Source organism: Nesoenas mayeri, assembly GCF_963082525.1.
Source record: "Nesoenas mayeri genome assembly, chromosome: 5".
Taxonomy (NCBI): Eukaryota; Metazoa; Chordata; class Aves; order Columbiformes; family Columbidae; genus Nesoenas; species Nesoenas mayeri.
In genome coordinates this window covers 17,906,028-17,930,835 of record NC_137548.1, presented here as the reverse complement: position 1 = coordinate 17,930,835, position 24,808 = coordinate 17,906,028, and the positions used below count along the sequence as shown (strand labels likewise).

The 24,808-nt window shown below is 43.7% G+C and overlaps 1 protein-coding gene across 1 annotated transcript in view; it reads right to left on the bottom strand.

Annotated features, from left to right (window-relative positions):
- CCDC88C (coiled-coil domain containing 88C) overlaps positions 1 to 18,299 on the bottom strand; it is a gene marked incomplete at both ends in the record, with an annotated part of 98,073 nt that extends 79,774 nt beyond the window's left edge. The window contains 3 exons of the mRNA XM_080345194.1: positions 9,582 to 9,690; positions 18,031 to 18,131; positions 18,240 to 18,299. Coding sequence (XP_080201320.1) covers positions 9,582 to 9,690; positions 18,031 to 18,131; positions 18,240 to 18,299 — 270 coding nt within the window. The remainder of the gene's footprint in view (positions 1 to 9,581; positions 9,691 to 18,030; positions 18,132 to 18,239) is intronic.
- Positions 18,300 to 24,808: the final 6,509 nt, after the last annotated feature.

Genomic DNA, 24,808 nt, shown 5'->3' with positions numbered 1-24,808 from the left:
ATTCTGCTTAAAGAACACACATTAATTTGCTGCTTTATTTGCTCTTCAGAGTTCAATTTTTTTTTTTTAATATTTCCTTTTAAAAAACAATATATTTACAAGTGGGATATGTATGCATGCAACAGTGAGTGACAGTATTTCAATTTCTGTGCATTCATGAGCAGGTGCCTTCCCCAGTTTCTGCTGGCATAAAGTCCAGACACCATGTAAAGTAAGAAATACAGCCCTTCCTGTGGTTTGTCTTCACTGAAGAAGCCAGCACACTAAAACTCCCTCCTGTCCCCAGGTGTTTTGCTTCCTTAGGCCCAGACACCCACTTCAGAAGGGTAAATCCCATCATTCTTACGCAGGGTAGGTGACCCCACAACTTCCACACCCATTTCTTAGCCCAAGAGCTTTTGCCTTTACCAAAAGTACTAGAGGTCAACATAAACCCAAGCAGACCTTTACAATGCAAATCACATTTTGTTTTCAGAAGTAAATATAACTCTGCAGTTGGATATGATGCTCTATCCAATATCACCCATGCATTTCTGAAACCGATAATCACCCATTCAAAACAACATATAAACACCACTTTAAAAGACATCTCAGATATCCATATTGGATGAAAACACAACGTGAAGAATTTCTTACCAGTCTAATAAGTCATTAGGAAAAAAAGCAGTGTACAAAAGGTGAGAGTTGGTTACAGACCTTTGTAAGAAAACCTAATTACAAGGCTGTTGGAGCAGAAAGCCTGGGCCAGCTGAGTTAGAGGCTCAGAGACACCTTTGCTCAGTCTGCACCACAGGGTCACAGATGTTGGAGAGGGTCCAGCACAGGGCCACAAAGATGATTAAGGGAGCGAAGCACCTCCCTTATGAAGAAAGGCTGAGGGAGCTGGGTCTCTTTAGTTTGGAGAAGAGGAGACTGAGGCGTGACCTTATTAATGTTTATATATTTATAAAGGGTGAGTGCCATGAGGATGGAGCCAGGCTCTTCTCTGTGGCAAACAATGATAGGACAAGGGGTAATGGGATCAAGCTGGAATACAAGAGGTTCCACTTAAATTTGAGAATAAACTTCTTCTCAGTGAGGGTGACAGAGCACTGGAACAGGCTGCCCAGGGAGGTTGTGGAGTCTCCTTCTCTGGAGACATTCAAAACCCGCCTGGACACATTCCTGTGTAACCTCTTCTAGGTGTTCCTGCTCCAGCAGGGGGATTGGACTAGATGATCTTTTGCGGTCCCTTCCAATCCCAAACATACTGTGATACTGTGTGATGTCACTGGAACTGATGGGAACAAGCCTTGACACCAAACCTTAATCCAGAGTCAGAGTTGGGCAAGAGTAAGGCTGTGAACTGAATCCAGTGTGCCACAACGCAGCATGTGACAGTATCCTCAGTAAAAGCCACAACAGATCAAACAGCATTGCCATACACAGAATACCAAAAAAAAAAAAAAAAAAAATTAAAAAAAAAATAAAAATCACTTTTGTTTTCTACCTGCCATCCTGCCATTAAAAGCAAAAATTACTTGCTTTGGGAACTGGTATGCAGTTGGGGATTTGTTTTGTAATCATCCTTTATACACATGTAGAATTCACCTCCTTGTGTCTTTAAAGACTTTTTAATGAAAAGGGCTAAATGACATGGAATTCATTACAGAAACACAAGCAATAAAGCAGTCTTTAACATTCATTTGTCTTTCAGAAAAAAATAAATCTCAAAGCTATTTTTAGCAACAAGAAGCATGCAAGCTATTTTCTAACTTACCCAAAATTGGTAAACTCTATGACTCCTTCGTAAAATTGCAGCTGACAAAAATGGGACATTTGCCCAAAATCTAGGCAGCAGGACTGAACGTGGCTGTCTGGTGAGGCTGTCTGAACAGCGACTTATGTCTTAAACCTAATAGCCAAAAATATATATGTAGTAGAAGACTGAAAAACCCTGTGGCTTTAGCATTTGTAATCACAGCAATAGTCTAGGAGATTAACAGTAGGCCTTAGTTTTCATTAAGAAAAGTCACACACACTCTCACGTTACCCTTTTTAAAGCCATATAAAAGACACAGTGGATACATTCTGTAATGCCCACATCCCAAAAATGGTTTTCAATTAACACGTCAGAGGTTAAGTCAATATTGCTGTGTGGGAACCAAACAACTATTCCATATTGTAAAATTTTTATTTGCCTCCATATTTTAGGACACTGCTGCTCTTCTCTTGGCTCAGTTTCTTGATTTGTCTGCACAAATTCACACCCCTCCAGCTTATTAAGCAAAACAAAGACAGGACGACAGACACATGGCAGCCTATTCTGCCCTTTCCCATATTCTAGCACCAGGAAATTACAGGCAATAAAGCAGTTTAAGAGCCAACCTATTCTCTTCCATCTGTTTGAGGTCACTATTTCATTCTGTATTAAAATGCATGGGGAGTCTTAGGGGGTGAAAAATACGTCTCTTTAAGCTCAGTCCTTCATTAACCTTCCAGACATAACTCAAGGTATCAGCTGAAATGCATCCTAGAATGACAGTTGGTCATTTCAATGTGGTGTCCAGCAGCATTGCTACCGGACATCTGACATGGTGGCTCTCACCAACCTGGTAAGACTTCTCAAACTGACCTCCGCAGAAACTTATTTCAACTCTGGGGCAGGAATGTTTATTTTACCTACTTCTTCTGGAAATGGGCAAGACAATCCTCACTATAAAAGCTGGCTGGTAGTGATAAGTCACATATCTTGGCTGCTTTCTCACTCATACGTTTGATAACAGGACCTAAACAAAATGATCGTCCATGATGTTTGTGATTGTTCTTATGTTCATTCCACCCACAGAATAGCAGTATCACTATTTTCAAGTGAAGGGCTAAATCACAGACAACATCACCAGTTCAGCATTTCCCAGAATGTCTCTGCCAAGGTCAGTCATTTCCTTGCCTTGTAGCCACCATCGCAATAACTGAACATCTTCACAACACCAGTGTTACATGCACCTTCATGTCTTACAATCATGCTACTGCAGGACCAAAAACTTAAGACATTTTTGCCACTGCAGAACCAAGAAGGCCTCATTAAGCAGAGTAATGCTTAAATACATATAGACAGTCTGTGCCTGTAGCAAGATTAAACTAACTAGAGAACTCAAATGAGGAATAGGAGTGGAAACATACAGAGCTAGTAAGGTCCTATTCTAGGTCACGCCTGTGGCAGAGTGGCAGTAGGCTCCAAGCCCTAGCCCCCTGCCTTATCGGAACACAGAGCATCTCTGCAACAGCACCTTAGTATCAACTTGTCATACTGCCTTATTTATTGTACACTTGTGAAAAAGACTAAGATGCAGAGAGCTTCAGAGGCTGCTCACCATCGTTTCTACATGCAGCTGCAACATAAGGCCTCAAGAATCTGTAAGATACCTTTGGTAGGTGCAACAACACAATTCCCAATGCAGAAACAATTCAGGAGTCTGTATGCATATAACCTGCTCAAGTGTACACAGATATGAGAGAACATACTTTTTAGAGTGCATGAAATCAAAGAATTTGAATTAGAAAGAGCTTATCTGTTGAAGCTTTTGGTATCTTGCTTCAGAAAGCTGACATTCTTGGTTAATAATCTTGGAATTTAAAGCTCAAGATGAGGAAAGGTCCCCCTTAAGCCAAGTTGCTAAATTAAGGTTTCTAGGGAACAGGAATCAAAGGAAAGCAGTCATCCAGGCATATCATAGTTTAACAGTCAAAGCACAAGGCTAACAAAAAAAAAAAAAAAAAAAAAAGGTTCATTTTATCACTTAATTCAGTAGGTCATTGTGGGCAGGACTTCTCTCCCTCAGAACAGATAAACGCTTTTTGACTTCAGGGCATGCACATTTATGTACATTTCTAGCATGCTGGCGTTTACTTTGCTAAGGACTGGAGGACTAGCCTACTAGGGGAAGATTTCAACTCACAGAAGAGGACATAGCTAGTTCCAGAACTTTATTTATAGCTTGAGTTCAGTTGCCAGTTCATAATTTGTGCCCAAATCTGGAACTTCAAGCTTGAATCACTTTTTGCAGACCAGTCAAGAGCTCTGAAACTGACTCAGTCTTCAACTACAGAAGTAGGAGTTATTTATTGATCTGGAAAGTACTGGTGTTGCAAGACATTTATTGACCCACTGGGAGAACCAGCTTTTGCCCCAGTCTGAAGATAAAATGGTCTCTCTCTTCTGAAGGTCAGAAACAGCACTACTGCAGCCCCAGCACCAAAACACTCACAGCAACAGCCCAACTCATGGGCTGCAAACTCCCTTTAACCTGCCTGACAAAACCCCTACTGCCTGCTCTTCTTTTATACAAATATAGGGCAGCCAAGTAAAAGGAGAAGGACAGAGGTCTGAGAAGACAAGCCTTAAAAGTGAGCCAAGCTAAGTGAGTTTAGGCAGGGAGGGTAGGATTTTTGTGGTGACAAAGTCTAAAAATTCAGTGAATAGTTTCATCTTTACTCCTCCACACCCCCACTTTAATGTAAATACTAAGGGTTATGAGTTCCTTTTTGAAGCTGTGCAAGTTACAGTCACAACTGGTTTCAAAACTGTCTCTCAGTATGATTTTTTAATGAAAAGATATTTCCAACCTATTTAGAAACATGAAGCAATCTGTTAGGTATTTAGTGGCCACTGATGCAGGAAACACGGGCAACAAAAATACAGTCATGACCACACTGCAGCTTTTCTTCCAACAGCGTCTCAACCACATACTCCAGATGTGGCCATAATAACCATGCAAGGACCAGCCAAGGGACGATCACAATCTTTTTTTCTTCTATCAGCCTCAAGTTCTCCATTTAAGTGGTGGAGATTTTTGCTTCAGAGTGCAATATGTACTGTTGGAGTGATTACTGGCATTTTTGAAGGTTAGGAAACTAGCTGACATTAAAACAGGTCCTTTCATAAATTTAGTTCTTTATAAACTGGTACCAAAGTGTGGTTTGGTGCCTTAGAAAACCTCTAAAGGCAAGGACTGACACATGAACAGAGGAAGAACAGCAAAGCCACTTCAAGCTTGCCCTGCCAGACTGCCTTAGGCCCCTTCCAAAACTCCATAGGTCTGAGTACGTTCTCCAAGTGCTGCAGACATTAGGACAGCTGCTCTTACATGGACATGGGCAAGTACCAGCACCCACAAGGTTTAAGTATTTCCTACAGCACATCAAAGGCATAGGCCAATACCCCTTGGATTTTCTAGTCTACTTCTCCCACCATCAGAAGTGACAGAACCAGCAAAATAATTGCTCTTGCAGAGGTTGTTTTTGTTATTCTTTTCCTTCCCAGACACTGCCATCAGACTCTGACAGCAACAGGGACAGTGCCACAGCACTCTGAAGAGAGTTGCCACAGCTGGGATTAATCCCCATTCAGAAAAGTACAAGACCCCAGGGAATTAAGGCCATAACAACTCACTGTCAACAAGAGTCAAGAGTGCTTATTGCATCGAAGCCAAACATCACTCAGTCATGCAGTGTTCTATCTGAGCTGTATTCAAACCAATTTATTTGGACCAGTAGATGAACCTTAGTGGAACTCTCAGTAGGAGCTTTTCAAAGTGAAGGCATAGGTCAAGAATAGCAAGATAATTCCATCTCTCGTGCACTGGACTAGCCAGAATCAGCCTAAGGACCAACATTCCCAACTATGTTATCAACAAAAGGCAGCAGACAACAGCTGGAGGTCCATCTGCCCACACACACTGGTTAGCTGTAGGATAAGGTGAAGACTTCACCATTTGACCAGGATGCACAGCACCTGCACCAGTGAGAAGTGGATGAGCATCTCTTCTCCAATGCACTCATCTCTCTGTTGACCCCTTTAATCAACATCCTCACTGCAGCTGCAGGCAGTGGGCTGTAGCTCTCTGTACTAAACTATTTCCTACAAAACCATTTTGAATTCCAGCTTAAAGACAGCCAAGTGTCTGAATTCAGTCAGAGCAAGAAGAGACACATAAAACTCACGCCATGAGCAATGAACACATTCTGCTGTGCTCAGCCCTTTTCCAAGATATGGCACCAATTCCAGAAGTTTTATGACCAGCCGTTTCTCCAGTGAACCAGTACCGTAACAGTTATTAAATGCAAATAATGACAGATTCTCTTGAATGCTCAGGAAAATGAGTCATTCGCCTGGTTTCAAAAGAGGGGCCTCCCAAGCCAATAACAGACCTGCAAAGCTGCAACTGCTCAGAGTGGCAAATGCAGACATGTTGCCCGCTGTCACCAGTAACAAATATGACGTACCAAATTAAAGACAAAAACACGCAACACATCAAAACCTCTATTTTAAGAGTCTTGACACAATTTTTTTCCTAGAAGCCACCAGCAATCCCTTTTCATGCAGCTGTAAGTTAAGAGGAGGTAACTCCTCAGAAAGTTTTTAATGAACAAAGTCAGTTAACAAGCTTCTAAAAATGAGATGATATTTGAACTGGAAAAATGCTGTTCCATTGCAGTTACCCCTCCCAAGCTATGCCTGCCGAAGCACAGATAGGAACTGATCTTTATGGCTCAAATCAAAGCCAAATCCCAACAATAATCTGGTTTGTTCACAGTCATTCCCAGCACAGACCCTTCAGCCTAAAGTATCAGGAAAGCCCCAATGCTGTGGAGAACACCTGGGTTCACGCTTGTGGATTACACCTGTCCTTGTTTTCTGAAGTAATATAATCTGTATTAATGTCAATTTTGTTTTACTAAAGAGCTATACAAATACCTGAGAAATCTGATATCAGATAAAGATATACTAGACAATTATATGATCTGAACTGTCAACTACTTTCTGAATATCAGAGTTAATTTTAGTAGCCACTTACATCACCTTCCTCAGATATAGTTTACAGTACCATGAATTCATGTCATATTCTTGATCGCTTCCTGCCCAGTGCAGAGAGAAGCAAATATCTTCCATACCTACCAATGTCCTTCAAGAAAGCATGAGGTGGCTTTTTTTTTTTTGCATTCAAGGAGACTCTATCTACCAAATTCAGTAACAGCCATAGACTTAAGTCCATTAAGCAAAAGGGAATGTAATATGTCAAGGCTAAACTGTATTTTTAGAGCTTTTGTTTCTCTTGAGGAAGCAGCAAATTCATGTTCCTATTGTTTGTCAGGAACTTCCTCCTCCACTTCCAGTCTGCGATCAAATTCAATTGCATATTTTCAGTTAGTAAGACACTACCTCCATTTTAAATTAAGCTTGTATGTATTAATACTACTTTGCCAAACAATGCCTCCAACTTTAACCTATTTTAAAAAAATGCTAACATTCAGGAAAGAAGAGGTCTAACAATATTAAATATATTCTAAAGCATCTATTTGGTTACATGTTGAAAAAACTAGTAAAAGCTACTTACAGCAGATTCTAAAACAAAAGAAATCCTCCAAATATGTAACAGAAACATTAGTATAGATGTGTCATTATACTTGGCACCAACCACACAGTGCTCAGTTACAGCATAGATGGCCTTAACTCCTCCCTGATGACAGAGTTGAAAGCTGCACACCACCATGTGAAAGGGAACCTCTGATTAGCATTGAGACCTTGAGCTTGCCCTGAAGACGTGACTGTGACAAGGACAAATAAGTTCATATAATGTTATCACAAAAAAAAATATTATTTTAAGCTTTGTTGTAATTACACATTTTCAGGACCAAATGCAAATGACTGCCTTGTTTACATACAGTATATATGGTCTTCAGGCAGCAAGATTCACAGTGTTTAACTTCTGGACTACAGCAGGAACATCACTGTCACACCTGTTACTGCAAGCCTCAACTACTATTTCCCATTGAAAACTCTGCGTCTTAACCTATTTTGGTTGTTGGTAGCTTTATTGGATTATGATTACATAGCTCAAGAGCTAGGTCAACAACAAACCAAGCAACATATCACATGATTCTGAATCACTTTTCTTTCTTCCTGACTCTGATCCCTCTTCAGGTACTCTTAAAAGAGGTCAGATTATCAGCTCTGAGACAAAGAACTCACACAAATAAAAAGCTTTAGAGTTTCAACACCTGAAGGACCAGACTCTCAGACTATAAATCTTGTGAGGGCGAGGAAAGCAGGAAAAAGACTAGTCCTGTCCCTAAACATAGTCCTTTTTGCTTATAGACTCCATACACATTTACACTGTTCAGTGGGTAACAGAGAAACCAGAAAAACCTTCAACCTCTAGTTATGATCAAATGGAATTTGCCCTTCGAAATCACAAGTTTCAGTAATGACATCACATTGCATCAGAATCTCCGGTTCTCAGCAATGGAGACACAGGTCAGCTGTCTTCAGAAACACACGATACTCTCCCACATCACCTCAAACCTGAGTTACACAATTTTTCTAGCAGGTGACTAGAACTTGCACAGATGAGTCATTCAGCCCATCTGACTTTTTCACAAGTCCCTCTCTCTTCTAGGCTTCCCTAAGCCAGTCCAGAAGCAGCATACTGGCAGTAACATGGAATAGCAGTAGGCAAGCTCCAGAAAAGAATGGCATCAAAAGCCACCACTGTAGTATAGCATTAAGTCTCTTCTGTATTTTGAAGACAAAGCCAACACACCATCTCTTCTATATGTACAGAAAAGATGATGTGTCCAGGATGAACACACTGACATCAGCTCCTACAGTTTAGTTGTTATATGACTGAGACACATATGCACAGGAGCATTTTAACAGTCCTGAGTGGTTTCAGCCTGGTTTATAGCGTACACCATTCAAATCTGGCAAAAGATATGTAAAAGGAAATAGTAGAACAGTTACTTGTCTCACTAGGGAGTCTATATATATACACAGTGTGTATACAGAAATTCTATTTAGAGTAACTGAATTAACTTCTGTGGCTTTTCAGCAGCATCCAGCATGTATCTACACCTGCAAAAGTGCTCAGCTGTCACCACCCTGGGTTTAGGGGAGTGCCATAACAGCAGAGGAACACTGGCCAGTTCAAGAATGTCACCTAAGAATTGCCCTATTTGTGAGAAATGGCAGTGATTGCTGCGCTCAAGTATGTTAGAGAAGTTCAGAACAAACAACTGCTTTAACACCTGAAAACAGGTACACAGCATGTCTACCTTCAAGATAAGCACAAGTTTATTTTTCCTAGTTAACAGTTTATTAATTTGAGGTTTATATTCTAGCATTAAAGACATTTCTTCATTATGATTTATTTGCTGGCAGCCACTTTAAGGGAATGCTACTTGTTTTAAGCAAGTTTTATACCCAAAAATATTATACCAATTTCAGCATTTCTTCACATACACACCCCACAACCCCACCACAAAAGAGCCTTTTAACTAAATGTATCTCCAAGTGCTATCACAGCCTTCAAATGCACTTCTTTAACAGAGAGGGGGACAGGAAAGCAGCCTCTGGCCATGAGGGATAGAGAGAGTAGCCATATTGTCATTTCATAAGGAAAGCACGGCTGAAAGTACTTTTACACAAATACAATTTCCTCCCCATTTCCTCTAGCAAGCTTTTTTCGAGCCACCAGCCCCTGCACTAGCTGAAACATTGTACCAATCACCACAGATCAAGGAGCAAAGAACAGAAATCTCACCTGATAGTAAGTCTTAATGTTTCTCACTAAGATGGTCAGGTTTTGAACCCGAAGATAGGTGTCATTATTTACATGCTTATTGACACGTTGGTTGGTTGGTCGAGGATCTCTGTTAAAAGAGGAAGAAGAAAATAAAGTAGTATCAGTTTACTCAGTACTAAGATTTAGCATCTCGATAATGCACCATCATGAAAACTCTTAAAAACTTACCCATTATATGCACCGACATAATTAGACATGATACATATACAGTAATTCATTATAGAATAAGCTTTATATCATTATAGAATAACCTTTGCACCTATGCATAACTTGGAAATCTTCCTGCACACCGAAGTAACCTACTTTAGGGTAACCCACACAGCAATTCAGGCCAGCTTCCCTCCTTATTAGTATTTCCATGAAGCAAAGAGCATATTTGGTTTGCGCACACTAGATCAAAGCAGTCTCTGATAATAAGGGGTTTATCTTATTCAAATAAAGGGAAGCCTAGGAAAGACTACCATGCCAAGCCATCCTTAGCTTTGGAGTTTTATGACAAGAGGAGGGTGTTAACACTTGATCAACGATCACTGTGCAAACTTCAAAACTCAGAAGAATTATACACTGACGGGAAAAAGGAACACTGCACTTTTATTATACCAGTAGCCTCTAACTAGATCTTCCTTATATATCCACTACATCACAAAAACCCAAATACACATTAAAAAAACCCACATAAAAAACCAAACACAAAACAGCTCTACCAGGCTTCACAATATGAATAAAACGTAAGCAAGATGGGAAAAAAAAAACAGTGGAAAGATTTCAGGGAAGGAAGTCAAAAGTTTTTGGTTCATTTTAAAGGAAGTAAATCAAAATTGTACCTGAAGCAACTTGGTTTCTAAAACAAAAAATAAAATGGGAAAAAAAAGCTGCAAATGATTTAATAAGAATGTACACCTTCCCATACTCTCTGTGCACCCTAACACGTTGCAAAAAAGAACATGAAAAACCTTTATCTGTCAATAGCACAGCTCAAAGCCTTGCGTTTCCCCTCTGATGAAGACTCTTATCAGCGGACTCCTACACAATCCAAACACCTGCCTCCCAGAGCTCTGCTTTGGCTGTTGATTAAGCCATTCACACCTCTTCCAGGGCCAAATATTGAACTCGGGCATTGACAAGGAAATAAAAGACAAACGGATCCAATATTTATTTTTTAAAGATATCTGCCAAAGCTTACATAAGCACGTCAAAGAGCTTTTTCTTTCTTTCTTTCAAATTATTTTTTTAAATGCACAACCATCCCAAAGCACCTCTCTAGTGAAAGCAGTGCTATGTGCATAAATATGACAGAATACACAGATATTCCAGTGATGAGAAAAAACTGCCTTGGCAGCAGATAACATCAGACACAGTATTTACATACCAGGGTTCAAACAAACTGAAGTACAGATGACCAAAACTACCACTGACGTGACCTAGCAAGACTCTATACAGCCTTTACAGCAGCAAAGGATTTTTATATGCTGATTGGCACTGTAATAAATCATGGGAAAAAAAATGAACATAGAGATGCAACCGTAACAAGCTTTTAAAGTAAAATCATAATAAGTATTTCATTTTGCTGATGCTCAGATGCAGGAGTGCAGAAGCCATATCCATATACAGTTTGACAATATGAGTCTTCAGCAACACAGCAAGTTGGAGAAGCATAAGTGGCATCTGGGCTTGAACTTGGAGAGTCCCTTGCCTTCAGTGCTCTGAGCAGATGCTGACACAGAGTTGGATCCTGAAGGAAGCTGGACACTTGGTCTTTTTAGTCAAGGTCATAACAACACACCAAGAAGCTAAAAGGGAAGAAATGCACCACAAAGAGAGGCTTGCAAAACAGAAGGGTGAGCCTACAGTTCCCAGTTCCACATGAAAACTCGTGTAGGCAGCACGCTGCCGTGCCACGGGCTGGCAGTGACTCGCATCTATGGCCTGGAAGAAAAGGCACCGACTGTACAGCAAAGCTCCACAACCCTTCCCAAAAAAACTCACACAAAATGAGGCAAAAATCCACAAGATGCCCCCACCAGCCACAGCAATGGAGAGGCAATTTCTTCAAAAGCTGTAGGCAGTGTAACGGCAGGACTTTGGTGAGGTTTTCAGAAGCACATAAGACACAGAGCAACTCCTCCCAACACAAGACCTGCTTGTCTTTTGGCACAGTGGAGCAAGTCATCTGTTACAAGAACGTAACATCCGCAGGACTGGGCCCTCAGAAGCAATTCTGGAGCTTTTATCCTATCATCTTCATTAAGAGTAATTGGTTGACCTAAGAGCCCTTAATGCCACTGACCTTGTGGGCCTCCTAACCTGGAGCCAAGCCACAGCACACGGTGCCACTCATACAGTCCTGCTTCCTCCTCCTCACTGACAAGGAAGTTAAAAGCTTTTCTGAAAACAGAAGGTAGTTGGAAAAAAATGGTGGATTGCATTTCTGAAGATGTTGTGTAGTCAACTTCATCCAGCATCTCAGGTCAGAGAGGACTCTTCACGCAAGATGCACAAGGCCAGCACAGCTTATACTTCCAACTATCACAGGGCTTATTGTCTCCACAGGGAAAACTAAACAATTCCTCAACACGCAACATCCCATTTCTTTTTTTGTTTGTTACCATATTTTTTTTCTTAATCCTGGGTCAGATAAGCTTGAGTACTGACTACAGCTGTCCTAGCTCCACAGACAACAGCTTGGAAGGAGACACAGAAAGTTGCTTTTGGAGGTAGTGGGAGGTTCCCAAAAAGTAACACTTGTTCTTTTCCTTTACCAGGTAAAGCTCAATTTTAACCAACTGAACTGGCAAAACGCCTTTTGACCTAGCAAGCATGGAGACAAACACTTACAAGAATCAAGGGTTCGAGGCATGTATTTAATTATAAAAAACACATTTGTTGCAATTTTCAAGCATGTTCTGCCTCAGATCTCCAGCATATGATAACCACATCAGCTTATGGAAGGAGGTCAGCTGGACCTCTCCTGCTTCTGCCTCCTCCACATCACTCAGCCAGTGCCTGAGACATCTCGGGGGACATGGAAGGGGAGAGACAGAGGAGGAACAGCCCCAGACCCACGTGCTGCCACCCCAAAGGGGAGCAGAGCAGGGCCTGGAGGTGGCATGGGGCAGGCAGGCATCGCCCTGGGGAATGGGGCAGCACTCAGGGCCAGGCAGGCCCGAGGTCACCTGCGCTCAGGGACAGAGCCGGCTACCAAAAAAACCACAGCCACATGCGCTTACTGACCTCAAGACAAGGGAAAGAAAAAGGCTAAACACCTAGAGAGATCCAGGTACTCAAAACATGGCAGCCCAAACGGTCTGATCTACAGCCAGGAAAAGTGGGAAGAGGAAGCGGAGTCCTCATGGGGAAAAAAAAAGCACCTGAGTAAAATGACACCATAAGAGGCAAATTCTGTGTTTAAAGACTTTTCTACCCTAAAGGAGACAGAGTTGTTGGTACTGCACTCTGAACATTATAGCACCTGTTCGGTTGGTGAAACCTGTTTAGGAAGAATTTTACAGAAAGAAACTTTTCCCAAGGATCATATTGAAAATTGAAGATAGTTTTTGTAACACTAACCAGGTAACCCAAATAAATTCTTGTCTGAATGTATTTAAAAAAAAAAAAAAAATCCTGGATACAACCTCAATTAGATGTTTTTTTTCAAGTCCTCTGATGTTTGATCTTTCCTTTACACACAAATGTAATTAAAATTACAATTCAATTTTTTCTGAACAACTGTATACTCCTCAAGCTCAAAAAGTTATTTAGATAAGACAGGTGGTGTGACTGAGGTGTGAATAAGGGAGGTACTTTGCAAACCAGTAAAAACACACAAAACCAAATAAACAGAAGGAAAGACTCAAACCTCACTATATACCCAAACCTTTTAAAAAAGCTCTCTGGTTTGTACACCCTCATGACTCATAGAGGAGCACAGAGGAAAGGAAGGGCCAGGACACAGGTCAAGTAGTAAGTTCAGTGAGCCCAGGGCCGGCAGCACAAGTGCTTGACAATACAACCCCTTCAGCCACCAATTAATTAAAAAAATAAATACAATTTCATTTTAAAAATTTGAAGTTACAATCTCATTCAAGCAATTGCTGACAAGTAACTTTGATGAGTAAGCGGGAAGCCCACAAGCCAGGCCCAAGGGTTATGAGATGCCAGAAGGAACAAGCCGTGCCCAGCATCCCATGGCACTTCACTCTGCAAGCAACTAACTGAAAGTACACCACTCTTGAACCAGTCTAACTCCCCCTTTTTCTAACATGAAGTGGGATAAAGCCACTGAAGGCTGGAGGGGTTTCTAAACTGACTGGAGAATGGTAAAAAATGCACATTTAAATATAATTTTAAATTAAACAGATGCATATCTTCAACCTTCCTGTATCTGTGCCATTTGCTACAAACCACAAGCAGCGGGCACTCAAAATGTGGCTGTTCCTGTCACATGGTCTAAATTAAAGGCGGCAGACTGTCAGTTCCACAAACCATGATAGCTGCGATTGAAATGGAAAAAAAAAACACTATTATTGTGCATTTTTATTATGTGGGCTTAATAAAAGCAGTTTTATCAGATGTATTCCTAATAAAACATTCAGCAAACTGGAATGTTGAACAGAACAGAGTCTACCATCAATTAGAAAAATTAGAACAAGTCAATACGAAAACACTTATCTGCTTGTGTACCTGCATGTGTAAACCTCCACATCATTTCCCAAATAAAACTTTCTATAAGAAGATAAACAGGGTAAATATTTGCTTATGTTTGTAGGTATTATGCCACAACTGCAGCTGTGACACTGAAGGGAGTCTATGCAGTGTCACCATGTGCTGTTTCATACCAGGAAGTGACACACAACCCTCTCAAAGTTCTTCAAAATCTGTCTACAGAGAAGCTCATTAACCTGATACACATAAATCCACTAGAAACACAGAAGCTCAAGACACAGCAGTTCCACTTTGAAGATTAACAAAGATTTTCATATGCAGAGTATTCAGCCAGCACTGCAAATCTGCAAAAATCAGTGTGTCCTTCACGCATGATCAGGTTGGGGTATACACTTGGACAGAACACAGGAAGAGGAAACCACTGATTTACAGCAAAACTACTCAAAAAAAAAAATTAGTCTTATTTTAAAATATTAGGGGGAAACCAAATGCTGCTGTCTGCCTCTTCCTGTCAGATTTAACTGGTTAAGAAGCTAGGCACCACCGTTGAGAACTAAGCAATCTCCAGCTCTCTCTTTAAAATGGCCTTGCTTTGTCAGGGATCACCAGCAAAGATCACAGCTGGCTACTTACTGACCACCTTGTGGCCAGAACCTCCCTGAGCCCAGGCCGAGTTCCCTTCCTCCAGCCCGGTACCACGGCTACATTTGGTGTGCCTGAGCACACTACCTTTTATTCAGGGCTAGCACTCCTGGGGGCAGTTAATTTCTGAAGAGGATGGAGCAAAGGCACAGCCCTATTTTCACCTCCTGTCACACAGCCAGCAGGGACCTGGCAGGCAGGAAAAGCAATAGATGTCATGCATCTCTCTGGCGACACAGCTGCCTTGCCGATATGAACCCGCGGTTTAAAAGACGTTGATACCACAAGATCAAGCAGTTGGGATCTTCTCCACCCACTGTTGTCAGACAGCACTTGGGCAAAATCCAACCTACTACAACAGAAGCTAGAGGCTGAACTCGTACAGCCCACTCACACCTTACACAGCTAAAGCCTTAGTTTCGCTCAGCAATCTCCACTCAACTGGTACACCCGGATTTCTTCATGTGACTTTCTGGCCATGGATTAAACTTCAAACCTGCTTAGCTGCCAGACACAAATGTTTTTAATAATGAAATTCCCAAGAATTTGGCTTTTGACATCTTCACTGAAAGAAACCTGTTATACTGCATCACACCTGGTGTTCAGATGCAAGCTCACATGCCTGTGTTATTCATGTTCCAAGTAAGCAGGGTATTCAACCCCAAAAAGCTAAAAGCACAATAACACACAAGTGAGGAGAGCTGCCCACGTTGGGAGCCCTTGCTCTCTGCATGCATGCATCTCTGCCTCCAGGCAATCAACACTATCACAGCCTGACAAATTATATCAGATTTATCAAAGGCCCTCATTAACACAATTTCAGCAGGAAGAAATCTCAAGCCAAGCACTGAAAGTGATCTTTGGGGGGCAGGACTTGAAAAATCAATGAGTAAGCATTTTAAAAAACACATCAGTTTTTCTATTCCGAAAGCTTTGTGAGGCAGAAACGCATATTGCAAGGCTTTCCCGATTTACAGGCAAGAAATACTTGCATTGCAGTGTCTAAAGGTTAAGTCAGGAAAACTGAAGGTCATAGACAGCACCTCTCCTGAGTGCCTCGCTGGGTTGTGATACATAAATACAGCCATGATCCTTTTTAAGATAAACAATTTAGGGTTCTCAGAAGAAAGCTCTGAGTTACAAGCTCCTTAGACACCATTAGTAGCACTGTCAAAGCTGCCTAAAAAGAGGGTGCAAAAAAAGGCAACCTGATTGCGCATAATGGGATAGTTTCCTATTCCACACTGCTTGTGCTTCCCCCACTTAATGCTTTCAGTGATGCTGCTGGCAGAGATGTCATTTGTAAGAAACAGACTTATTTTCCTGACTGCACAAGGCAAGCAAACATGCCAGCGCACTTCTCACAAACACATGATATTCAGCAAAATGCCAGCTAGTGTCACTAGTCTCAGCCTATATGCTTATCTTCCTTATTTCAATGAGATCTTATTGTTCACTCCTTGTCCCCAGAGCATTCAGTTGCTCCATAAACTTTAACAACCTCATGTCTCCTTCAACATATTTCAATGGCCAGCTACAAAATACTGGTCAGCATACACCACCTGATAAAGCACTTCTAAAATACATGACTCACAAGTATAACACAGTCATTCCAAAACCACATAACTTCAACCTATTTCATAACAACAATCAGGAGCAACTAAGTATTATTTTTTCTTGTTTTGAAATAATAAGATTCTTTTACATATTAGATAATTGTGATAGTTTAGTTAGTTAAACCGGCAGCAGGCTCCACTGTTGCTGTTCCTTGATAGTTTGGCTACTCATCTCCATGTCAAATATAATGGTCATAAATCAAAATTCAATTTCCCACATCTTGATGAAGTACAAGTCTGGATGTTAATGCTCATACTCAAGTTCTCCAAGTCACAGGAAGTGCAATTTGTCCTTGAGAAATGCTGGAAATTATGCTCTCTCATCAGGTTTCCATCCCAGCTAACATTTTACACCACTACTTTGTTATCCCCAGGTAGGGTGATCAATGTGGATACAGTTCTGAATTATGGATCTTCACCACCTAAGTTCCAGTTCACAATTTCCACGGTTAATAACATCAAACCAGAAGAAAATTTGATTGCCTTTTCAGATGGAAAAGCCAGGTACCAGAATATAACAAAACCTCCATTGGTGGGGCATGAGTTCTCACTTTTTGTTTTGTTTTTACTTTTCAAAAATCGCACTTGAAGATTGCAATATGAATTCTTCATTGAAATGTCTAGACTGGGCCTAACATAGCAGATGACTGGTCAAGCTTCAACTGATTTCATTCAGAGAAGAAAGTGTGATGCCAAAACTGAATGATTTCCAAAGTCCCTTCCCCTGCAAGTCAGAGAGTTCCCTATGAACTCTTTAAAAAAAAAAGCAGCATTTCAGAATATTTAAAAGTAAACACAGAGATGATACAAAACAGGCAGGATCCACATGCAGCACAATGGCAACAGGAAAGGATGTGGTTAAAAACAAAAAGAAAGTAAAGTTTTACCAGCAATTCACTTCAATGTTAAGGAATTTTTAGCGTTTGCTTTTTTAACCTAATATAAGTTTCCTCAAGACACACTCTTACAGTGCTGCCTGAAAGAGATATGACCTAAGTTATTACATATTTAACATAAAAGTTTACATTAGAACATAGACACACTTCAGACAAAATCTTGCTAGTAAAGTTTCACACGGCTAAAGTGCTATCGTTTTCTTAGTTGTACTGTCACATACCTACCCCCTAAAGCACACATGAACAACTAAAAAAAGTAGCCGGGGAAGAAGAAAAAAAAAAGATAAAACACACATAGCCTCAAAAAGCACTAGAGAAACGTTAAAGCAGATTTTATAGAACTGGAAGATTTTTTTTTCTCCCTTGTCTTCGTTAATTTTAATTAGCAACCAAAAGGAGGAAAACGCGAAGTCGACGCTTCCGCCGCACACGCCGCCCGCCCGCTGCCAGAGCGTCCCCATCGGAGCCGCTGCCCGGCCACGGCGCGACAGGCAGCGGGTGCGCGGCCGAGGGGCGCTCGGCGCTGCCCCCACCCCGGCCCCGCTCAGCGCGGGGCTACCGGGTCTCCTCCCCCCCCAGGAGCCCACTCACATCTGCAGCATGATTTTGTTCAGGACGACGCCATCCACCAGGTCCATGTACACGCCGAGGTTGTCCTCGTCCCCGCTCTCCAGCTCCCCGAAGGTTTTCACCTGCCGGGAGGAACGAAGGACAGCGGGGTCGGCGGGATGGCTCGGCCGCCCCCACCGCTGGGCCAGGGCCGCCCCGCCGGCAGCCTCCCCGCTCCCCCCTGCACTCACCCAGGTCACCAAGGGGCTCTGCAGGAAGAGCTCTAGGAGCTCGGAGACGGTCACGTCCATGTCGCCGGGGGCCGGCTGGTGGCGGCGGGAGCGGGGCCGGCTCACTTGGGAGACAAAGGCGCAGAGCCCATGGCCCACCGGCCCGCTGCCCGCCGGGCGCTGCCTACAGGGGAAACAATGCGCGGCTCATCCCTCCCCCGCCCCCGCGCCGGGGGGAGATGAGGGGCCGCTCGCTGCCGCCGCGGTGCCGCCTCCTAGCAGCAACAGGCCGGTCTCCCCCCGCCGAGCTCGCCCCGCTGCCGCCCGGCCCCCGCCGGCAGGAGAGGCTGCCCCGGCGAAGAGCAAGCCGCACTAGGAGAGGGCAGCGGGGGCAGCAGCCTGCAGCGAGCTCCCCGAAGCTGGGAACGGAGGCGCGAAACTCCCACGAGGCCGCTCCGAGCAGCGGCGCGACGAAACCCTGAGCCCCGCTCCGGCCGCCACGGCGCTACCTGCTGCGGGGCGCGCCCTTGCCCCGGCAATTAGACCCGGGCCGCGGTAGCGCCGTGACGGGCACGTCCCGCCGCGAATGAGAGGCGCGGAGAGGGTCGGCGCCGGCCAATGGGTGACGCCCCTGGGCGGCTGCCGGAGGAGGGGGCGGGGCGCGGGGCGCAGCCGGGGCGAGCTGCCGGCGGTTGCCCTGGCGCGCGTTGCCCGTTGTGGCCGCCGCCGGCCCGTTTCCGCGACAGCGAGGTCCCCCGGCCGAAAGTTTGCGAGAGCGGCCCCGGCGGGGCGCGGAGGCAGGAGCGGCCCCGCTCCCCCTGCGGCTGCGCCGTGTTCGTCCGTTTGAGCCAAGGTGATGCGGGTCCCGCGGCGAGGTCAGCCCGCCCCGGGGCGGCCCGGGCACCGTGCCGTGGGCGGTTGTACCTCCGCACCCACCGGGGCCCGCTGCTGGGACCGGCAAGGCAGTGTGCCATCCTCTGCTGGGGAGCAGCGCCGGTGCAGCACGCTAACGCGCAGTTACAAGGTTTAAAAGCATGGAGGTGCCCGTAAGGTACTTCGTCAGGCAAGAACGGCTTATTCAGGGATGCCTCAAAACGTGCAGCATAAACCTCTTATTGCAACACAAAAACCTAAACAGGAAAAACTTCGAGAAAAATGAGAGGCACAACCTGTTGCGTGCCCTTTTGATATAAAGTGCAACAAGGCGCAAATGGCGTTCCCCACCGCTGCTTTCCCCGTGCGCAGGGGCATCGCAGGTTTGCTGCGGGCCGGGCGCTGTGAGCTCTGCGCAGGGGACGCCGTGCGCTCCGCGCTGGGGCAGCTCTGAGCACAGCGGTGCGCTGTGAACCCATCACCTCCGGTGCTGCACCCGAACAGCCTTGCACCAAGGATGCGAATTATTTTCCTGTGGGAGCACGATTTATTCTATCTTTAGTTAAAAACAAACAACCAACAACAACAACAACAACAAAAAAACACACACAAAAACTCAGATTATCTGAATGATTGTTGTTTATTCATCACAGCCTCAGATTTTGAAAAAAATATAATTTAGTCATGAAGTTGCAGCATGCCTGGTGTTATATGGTGAGGTTTGGTCCTGCTAAGATTCATGTTTGATAGTTCGCTCTATTTTTCACAGCTGAAGTCTTTTATCTCTGGTATTTATCAGTCCTTGCATCAGCTGCTCCCTAATACATTTTGCCTAAACTCGCAAAATATAGTTTGGATTTTACATAGTCAGTCAAAACGAATCTGAAATTCTGTTTATTATTAACCACTTAATCTGCCAAACATATTTTTAGGAAGGGAGGTGGGTGTGCGTCTGTTTGTAGTTACCATATCGCCTGAGGGAGGAACATCAGTTGTTTTGCCTGAGCAGTTTGTAAGCAACCTGTTACTAAATGGGAGACACCGGTGTTCACTGCAGGGGCCTGTCAGTCCCAATAAAGGTCGGTTTTAATGATTTGCTTCATTAAGACCCTTACTTTAGGCAGCCCTGCACCCATCGAGGAGCCTGCGCTTTTTGGTAGCGTCGGTCACCGATACATTAACGAGGACACAGTTTGTGCTGCTTTTGATAAGACTTTACCAGAGCAGGGAGGGAAAGCTGCCCCCAGGCGAGAGCGCTGCGGGGCCCCCGCTCCCTGGGCTCCCCCGGCCCCGCTGCCGGCCCGGCCGGGCCCGGCACCGCCTTCTGCGCCCCACGGCCGCTGCGCCCCGGCAGAGCAGCCCCGCCGGGGAGGGGGCTGACGCTCGGTAACGAAATCGAGAGTAGCCCGACCCTCGGGCTTCGGATTTGCATTTGGATGGATCCCATTATTACACGGGAACGGCCAGAAATTAGCCGCTGAACGCGCTATTTAAGGCATGCGATTTATTTTTTATCTTCAAACCTGTAGAGCAAGGAAGGAGAACTCCTGGCTGCCAGCCGGCCCGGGCCCGGGTGAACTGCCACTTGTTTACAAGCCAGTACAGCTGTTTCACTCTTAAATTCATTGAGACGATGTGCCAGGAGGGTACAAATAGTTAAATTAACCCTTTATTGTGTGAGTCATCCAGTCCAAGCATTTCTGAACCTGGAAAGAAGGAAGGTTTGCAAGGAAACTATCTGTTGTAGTCAGAAAGAGAAAGCGTAACAGCTCCTGTTAAGGTGTAGAGAAAAAAAGAAGATGGTTAATAATTTCTCAACACTCCCGAGAGAAAGACTGCTATTCTTTAACTTCTTGAAGCCTTATGATCTCCCGTTTTGTGAACAGATTTCAATAAATAAATTTTTAAAGTTGTTGCTGCCAGTACTTACAATAGCAGATGGGTGTGTTCATCAAAAGAAAAGTAACTTAATATTTGAAAAATATAGAATCCACTTCAGAGAAGACAGAATACAAATGCAAGGATGCTTTCCTACTTTTCACAACTTGAATGTAACTCATATGCCTCTACAAACTCCTGAAGGGAAGCAACAGTTGCGCGGTCCTATCTAGGTGTTGCCAGTAGTGAGACAGTTGAAAGGGAGCACGGTTATAAAACCCAAACATCTTATCCAGGAAATCTTCCTGGGGATGCTGTTAAATGTCGAGTGCTCACACGTTGTTCAAGGGTATTGTGCGTATTACAGAAAATATTTGGCCTCTAGCAGTAGCAGAGGGGGTGCCGGAGATGCAGCCGCAGTAGCAAGACAGGAGTGGGGTTGGGCATAGGGTTGGGGATGAGGATGGGATGGGGATAGTGGTGGGTTGCGGATAAGGATGGAATGGGGACAGAGGTGGGTTGGGAAGGGGTCGGGGATGGGGTCTGGGACGCGGCCGCCTCGGCCGTGGTTCGAGCGCCCTCTGGCGGCCTCGGCCGGTGGCGCGTCCCGCCGGGGCCGGGCCGGGCCGTGGGAGCGGGCGCCAGGTGCTGCGGGTTCGGGGCACGGCTGCATTCTCTCTGATGCCGAAAGCAAAGCAACAGTAGGAAACCACGTTTTTCTTATTTTGAAAAGCGCTACCACTGTTGTAGCGTGTGTAACGCTGTTCAACTCCTTCAGCACCCTGACAAGGGAAAAATCAAAGTGCTGCAAGGTTCTACAGCCCTCGAGAAATGCTCAGCCGTGAGTCTTCTCAAGTTCAGTCTTAACTGCTCTCTTGAGCTGCAGACTTCAAGCTGGCCTCTGGAGAAGGCAGCGTGTTGGTGAAACCCTGCTGACCTCGAGAGGAACAAGACCAGGCTTGCCCTGGACTTCTGCAAAGCGCAGCCTTGAGTACACACTGCAGGACTGGAGGAGGTCAGACTGCCTGCCTTGGGCAAAAGTATAGACCCTGTCTATTAGATCCCCAAACTGCATATGTCTGGGTTCTTTTCCTTGGTAATTCCCTGTCACACCTGTCAGGCCCAGCTTGGTGCGTATCACTTTCCCTGTGTTCGCTCTGAACTGGGACTTAGTATGTACAGTATCAGCACTTCTGTTTACCCACCTTGTGTTTCACCTCATCTACCTGCTATGGGTCAAGTTCTCATTTCTGGTGGTACCTGAAGCTGCTGCCTTTCCATGGCAGACAAAATAAAATAAATGCCTGTGAACATACCCAAGAAAGTTCAAATCCAGACATGTACATGCAACTACTTTTGGAAATCATGTTTCTTACCATAAAGAAATGATGAAAATTTGTAGTATTTAATTTTAATGTGATTTCCAACAACTTTCTTTTTGCACATGGTCAGCTTTTAAATAAAAAACATAATTATCAAAGCAGTAAGAAGCAGCAGAACAATGTTTTAAAATACATACAAAGGTACAAGCAACTAAAGACACCAGAATGTTTAAGGCTTCTGTTATCATCGTGTATTCCTAAAGCACTTCTTCGCAGCCACAAAGCACTCGACTCTCAGCAACACAGACCACAGAAGGACATTTCTAAGCTCAAGCATTTCCAAATGTTCCTTTAGGCTGACTGTAAATGGCATGATTCACGTCCCTCAGACTGTCTCCTAGCAACGATTACAACCATCAACAAAGCTCCACCATTCATCTGCTGTCTGAAAGTGTAAGTTGCTGAGGGATGGGAATAACAGAATTTACAAGGTTACAATACAAGAGTTAAACTCATGGTAATCAGGAAAGGGCTTTTTCTCCTCCTTTGCTTGGGACTGTCATTAAGCAGCTTTCTTGTAAATATGACTCCACTGTTCATCAACCAGCTTCTCAGCTATGAAGCAAGTTTACTTTAAATAGACTCTGGAGCTGTAAACAATGAATGCCAGGAAAAAAAAGGTGGCCAGAAAATTGCTCTGCTCCTCACGGTATCCAATTCTGAAACACTGTTTTCAAAATTGTTCATTTTGTTTGGACAAAGGTTTTAAAGAAACTGTTAGCGAAATTAGAAAGAAAATAAAAAGAAACAAAACAATATGTACCACCAAAACACAACAAAAACCCAGAATTGTTTGCCTTAGATCAATCTGAATGCGGGGGGGATGCTGGTGATTTACAGAACCTCTATAGCCGGTATCTGAAAGAAAACATTCAGAGAGAAACTCCCAGAAAACCCAGCATTAACCTTTGCTACAGGGAGGGATGTTCATTCAGTGCTGAAACTTAAGCCAGATGCATAGGCTCCTATTAACGTAATGCAGAACCTGAAATACAAGGAGAGAGTTTGGGCAGAACATATCATAAATGCCAGTCCTCAGAAGATAAGTACAGAGTCAAATACACAAGGCAAACAATAAAGTTAATACTGAGTAAAAAAAAGGGGACAAGATGAAGGAGCAGTGGTGGTTTATATCTCTTTGCATGAACTTGAAAGCAAGGGTGGAATACTGGCATCCCAGGCAAACACAGGAACGATGGCATAACCTCCTTGACTTGAACCCTTCAGAGGAGCAGCAAGTGCCACAGCAGCAGAGGAGTGCTCAGGAGCCTGAAATAAAACACAACAAATTAATTTAAGTTAGATTGATAAACTATAGAGGTGCTAGGAGCAAAGGCTGAGTGTGCTGATCTGAAGTGGTGAGTTCAGGTACAGGAATTTGGGAACTGGAAAAGACGTCATTTGAAGCAGCAGAGATGGGCACACGTTTTGTAGCTTTTAAAGGCACAATATGGCGTGGTGTGTTGAGAAGGTGATTACTGAAGAAGTAAGGACCAAAATAATAGTGTAAAGGCCCAGGGACGCTATCCAAAAGCTTGTATTATGATCAAGGCACAGAACATAACCCAGGTAAATGATTGCCATGCCTCAGTTTCCCTCTCTTTGGCAAAGGGTAGAAGAACAAGACCAGCAGTCTTAACTGGGACTCACAAGATGAGTAGAACAACCAAGAGGGCCATGGTAGGGACTGCTACTGGTCACTCTAAAGGAAAAAAGGTAAGTATAGAAAGAAATAAAATATATCAAATGGAACATCTTCTGATTGTGTTAAAGATTTAGCACTGATGATTTGAAAATGTTTTCAAATCATCAGTATCAAGTCCTATCATCATCACTATCAAATGTCCTTATAAAAACAGAATGTGATTTTGAAGATCCAGCCCTTTAGGGAATGGTTCATTCCTCATTCTTCTGTTTTGGTATTTTAGTTATATGAGAGTGTATCAATATCTATATTGATGACATTGGGGCCTAGGTAAAAATAACAGGCAAGCACGATCAAAGATTTTGTAAGTGGCCTTGGAAAGTACTTCAGCTGGCTAGAGCTGAAGAAAGTGTAAAATCACATGCAAGGAAAACACTTCGAGGAGAAGTTAACAAAGCCTCAGCAGGGAGGTAGGTGAGAGTAGGGTTGGGACCATCAAGTCACATATCTACCAAGAGGAGAGCCATTTCTTAGAAGAGTGATCAACATGGGGAATGCGTAAGTTTGTGTCTGTGCTACCTGATCAAACAGCAGCCCAAGTTCACTTCTGTGTGCGAGTCAGACAGATGCAGGGAGAATGTTAAGAATTTAAGAAACTAATGAAATTAAAGACTCCAGTTTTGAGGTGTTGTGACAGAAGGCACGAAACTGAGGTTATCCAGTGATAACCCCAAAGAATGGGTTAGGTAGCTGTTTTACAAGATGTCACTTTACTGAATATGCTAAAAATTGGTGATAATTGGCTTATATAT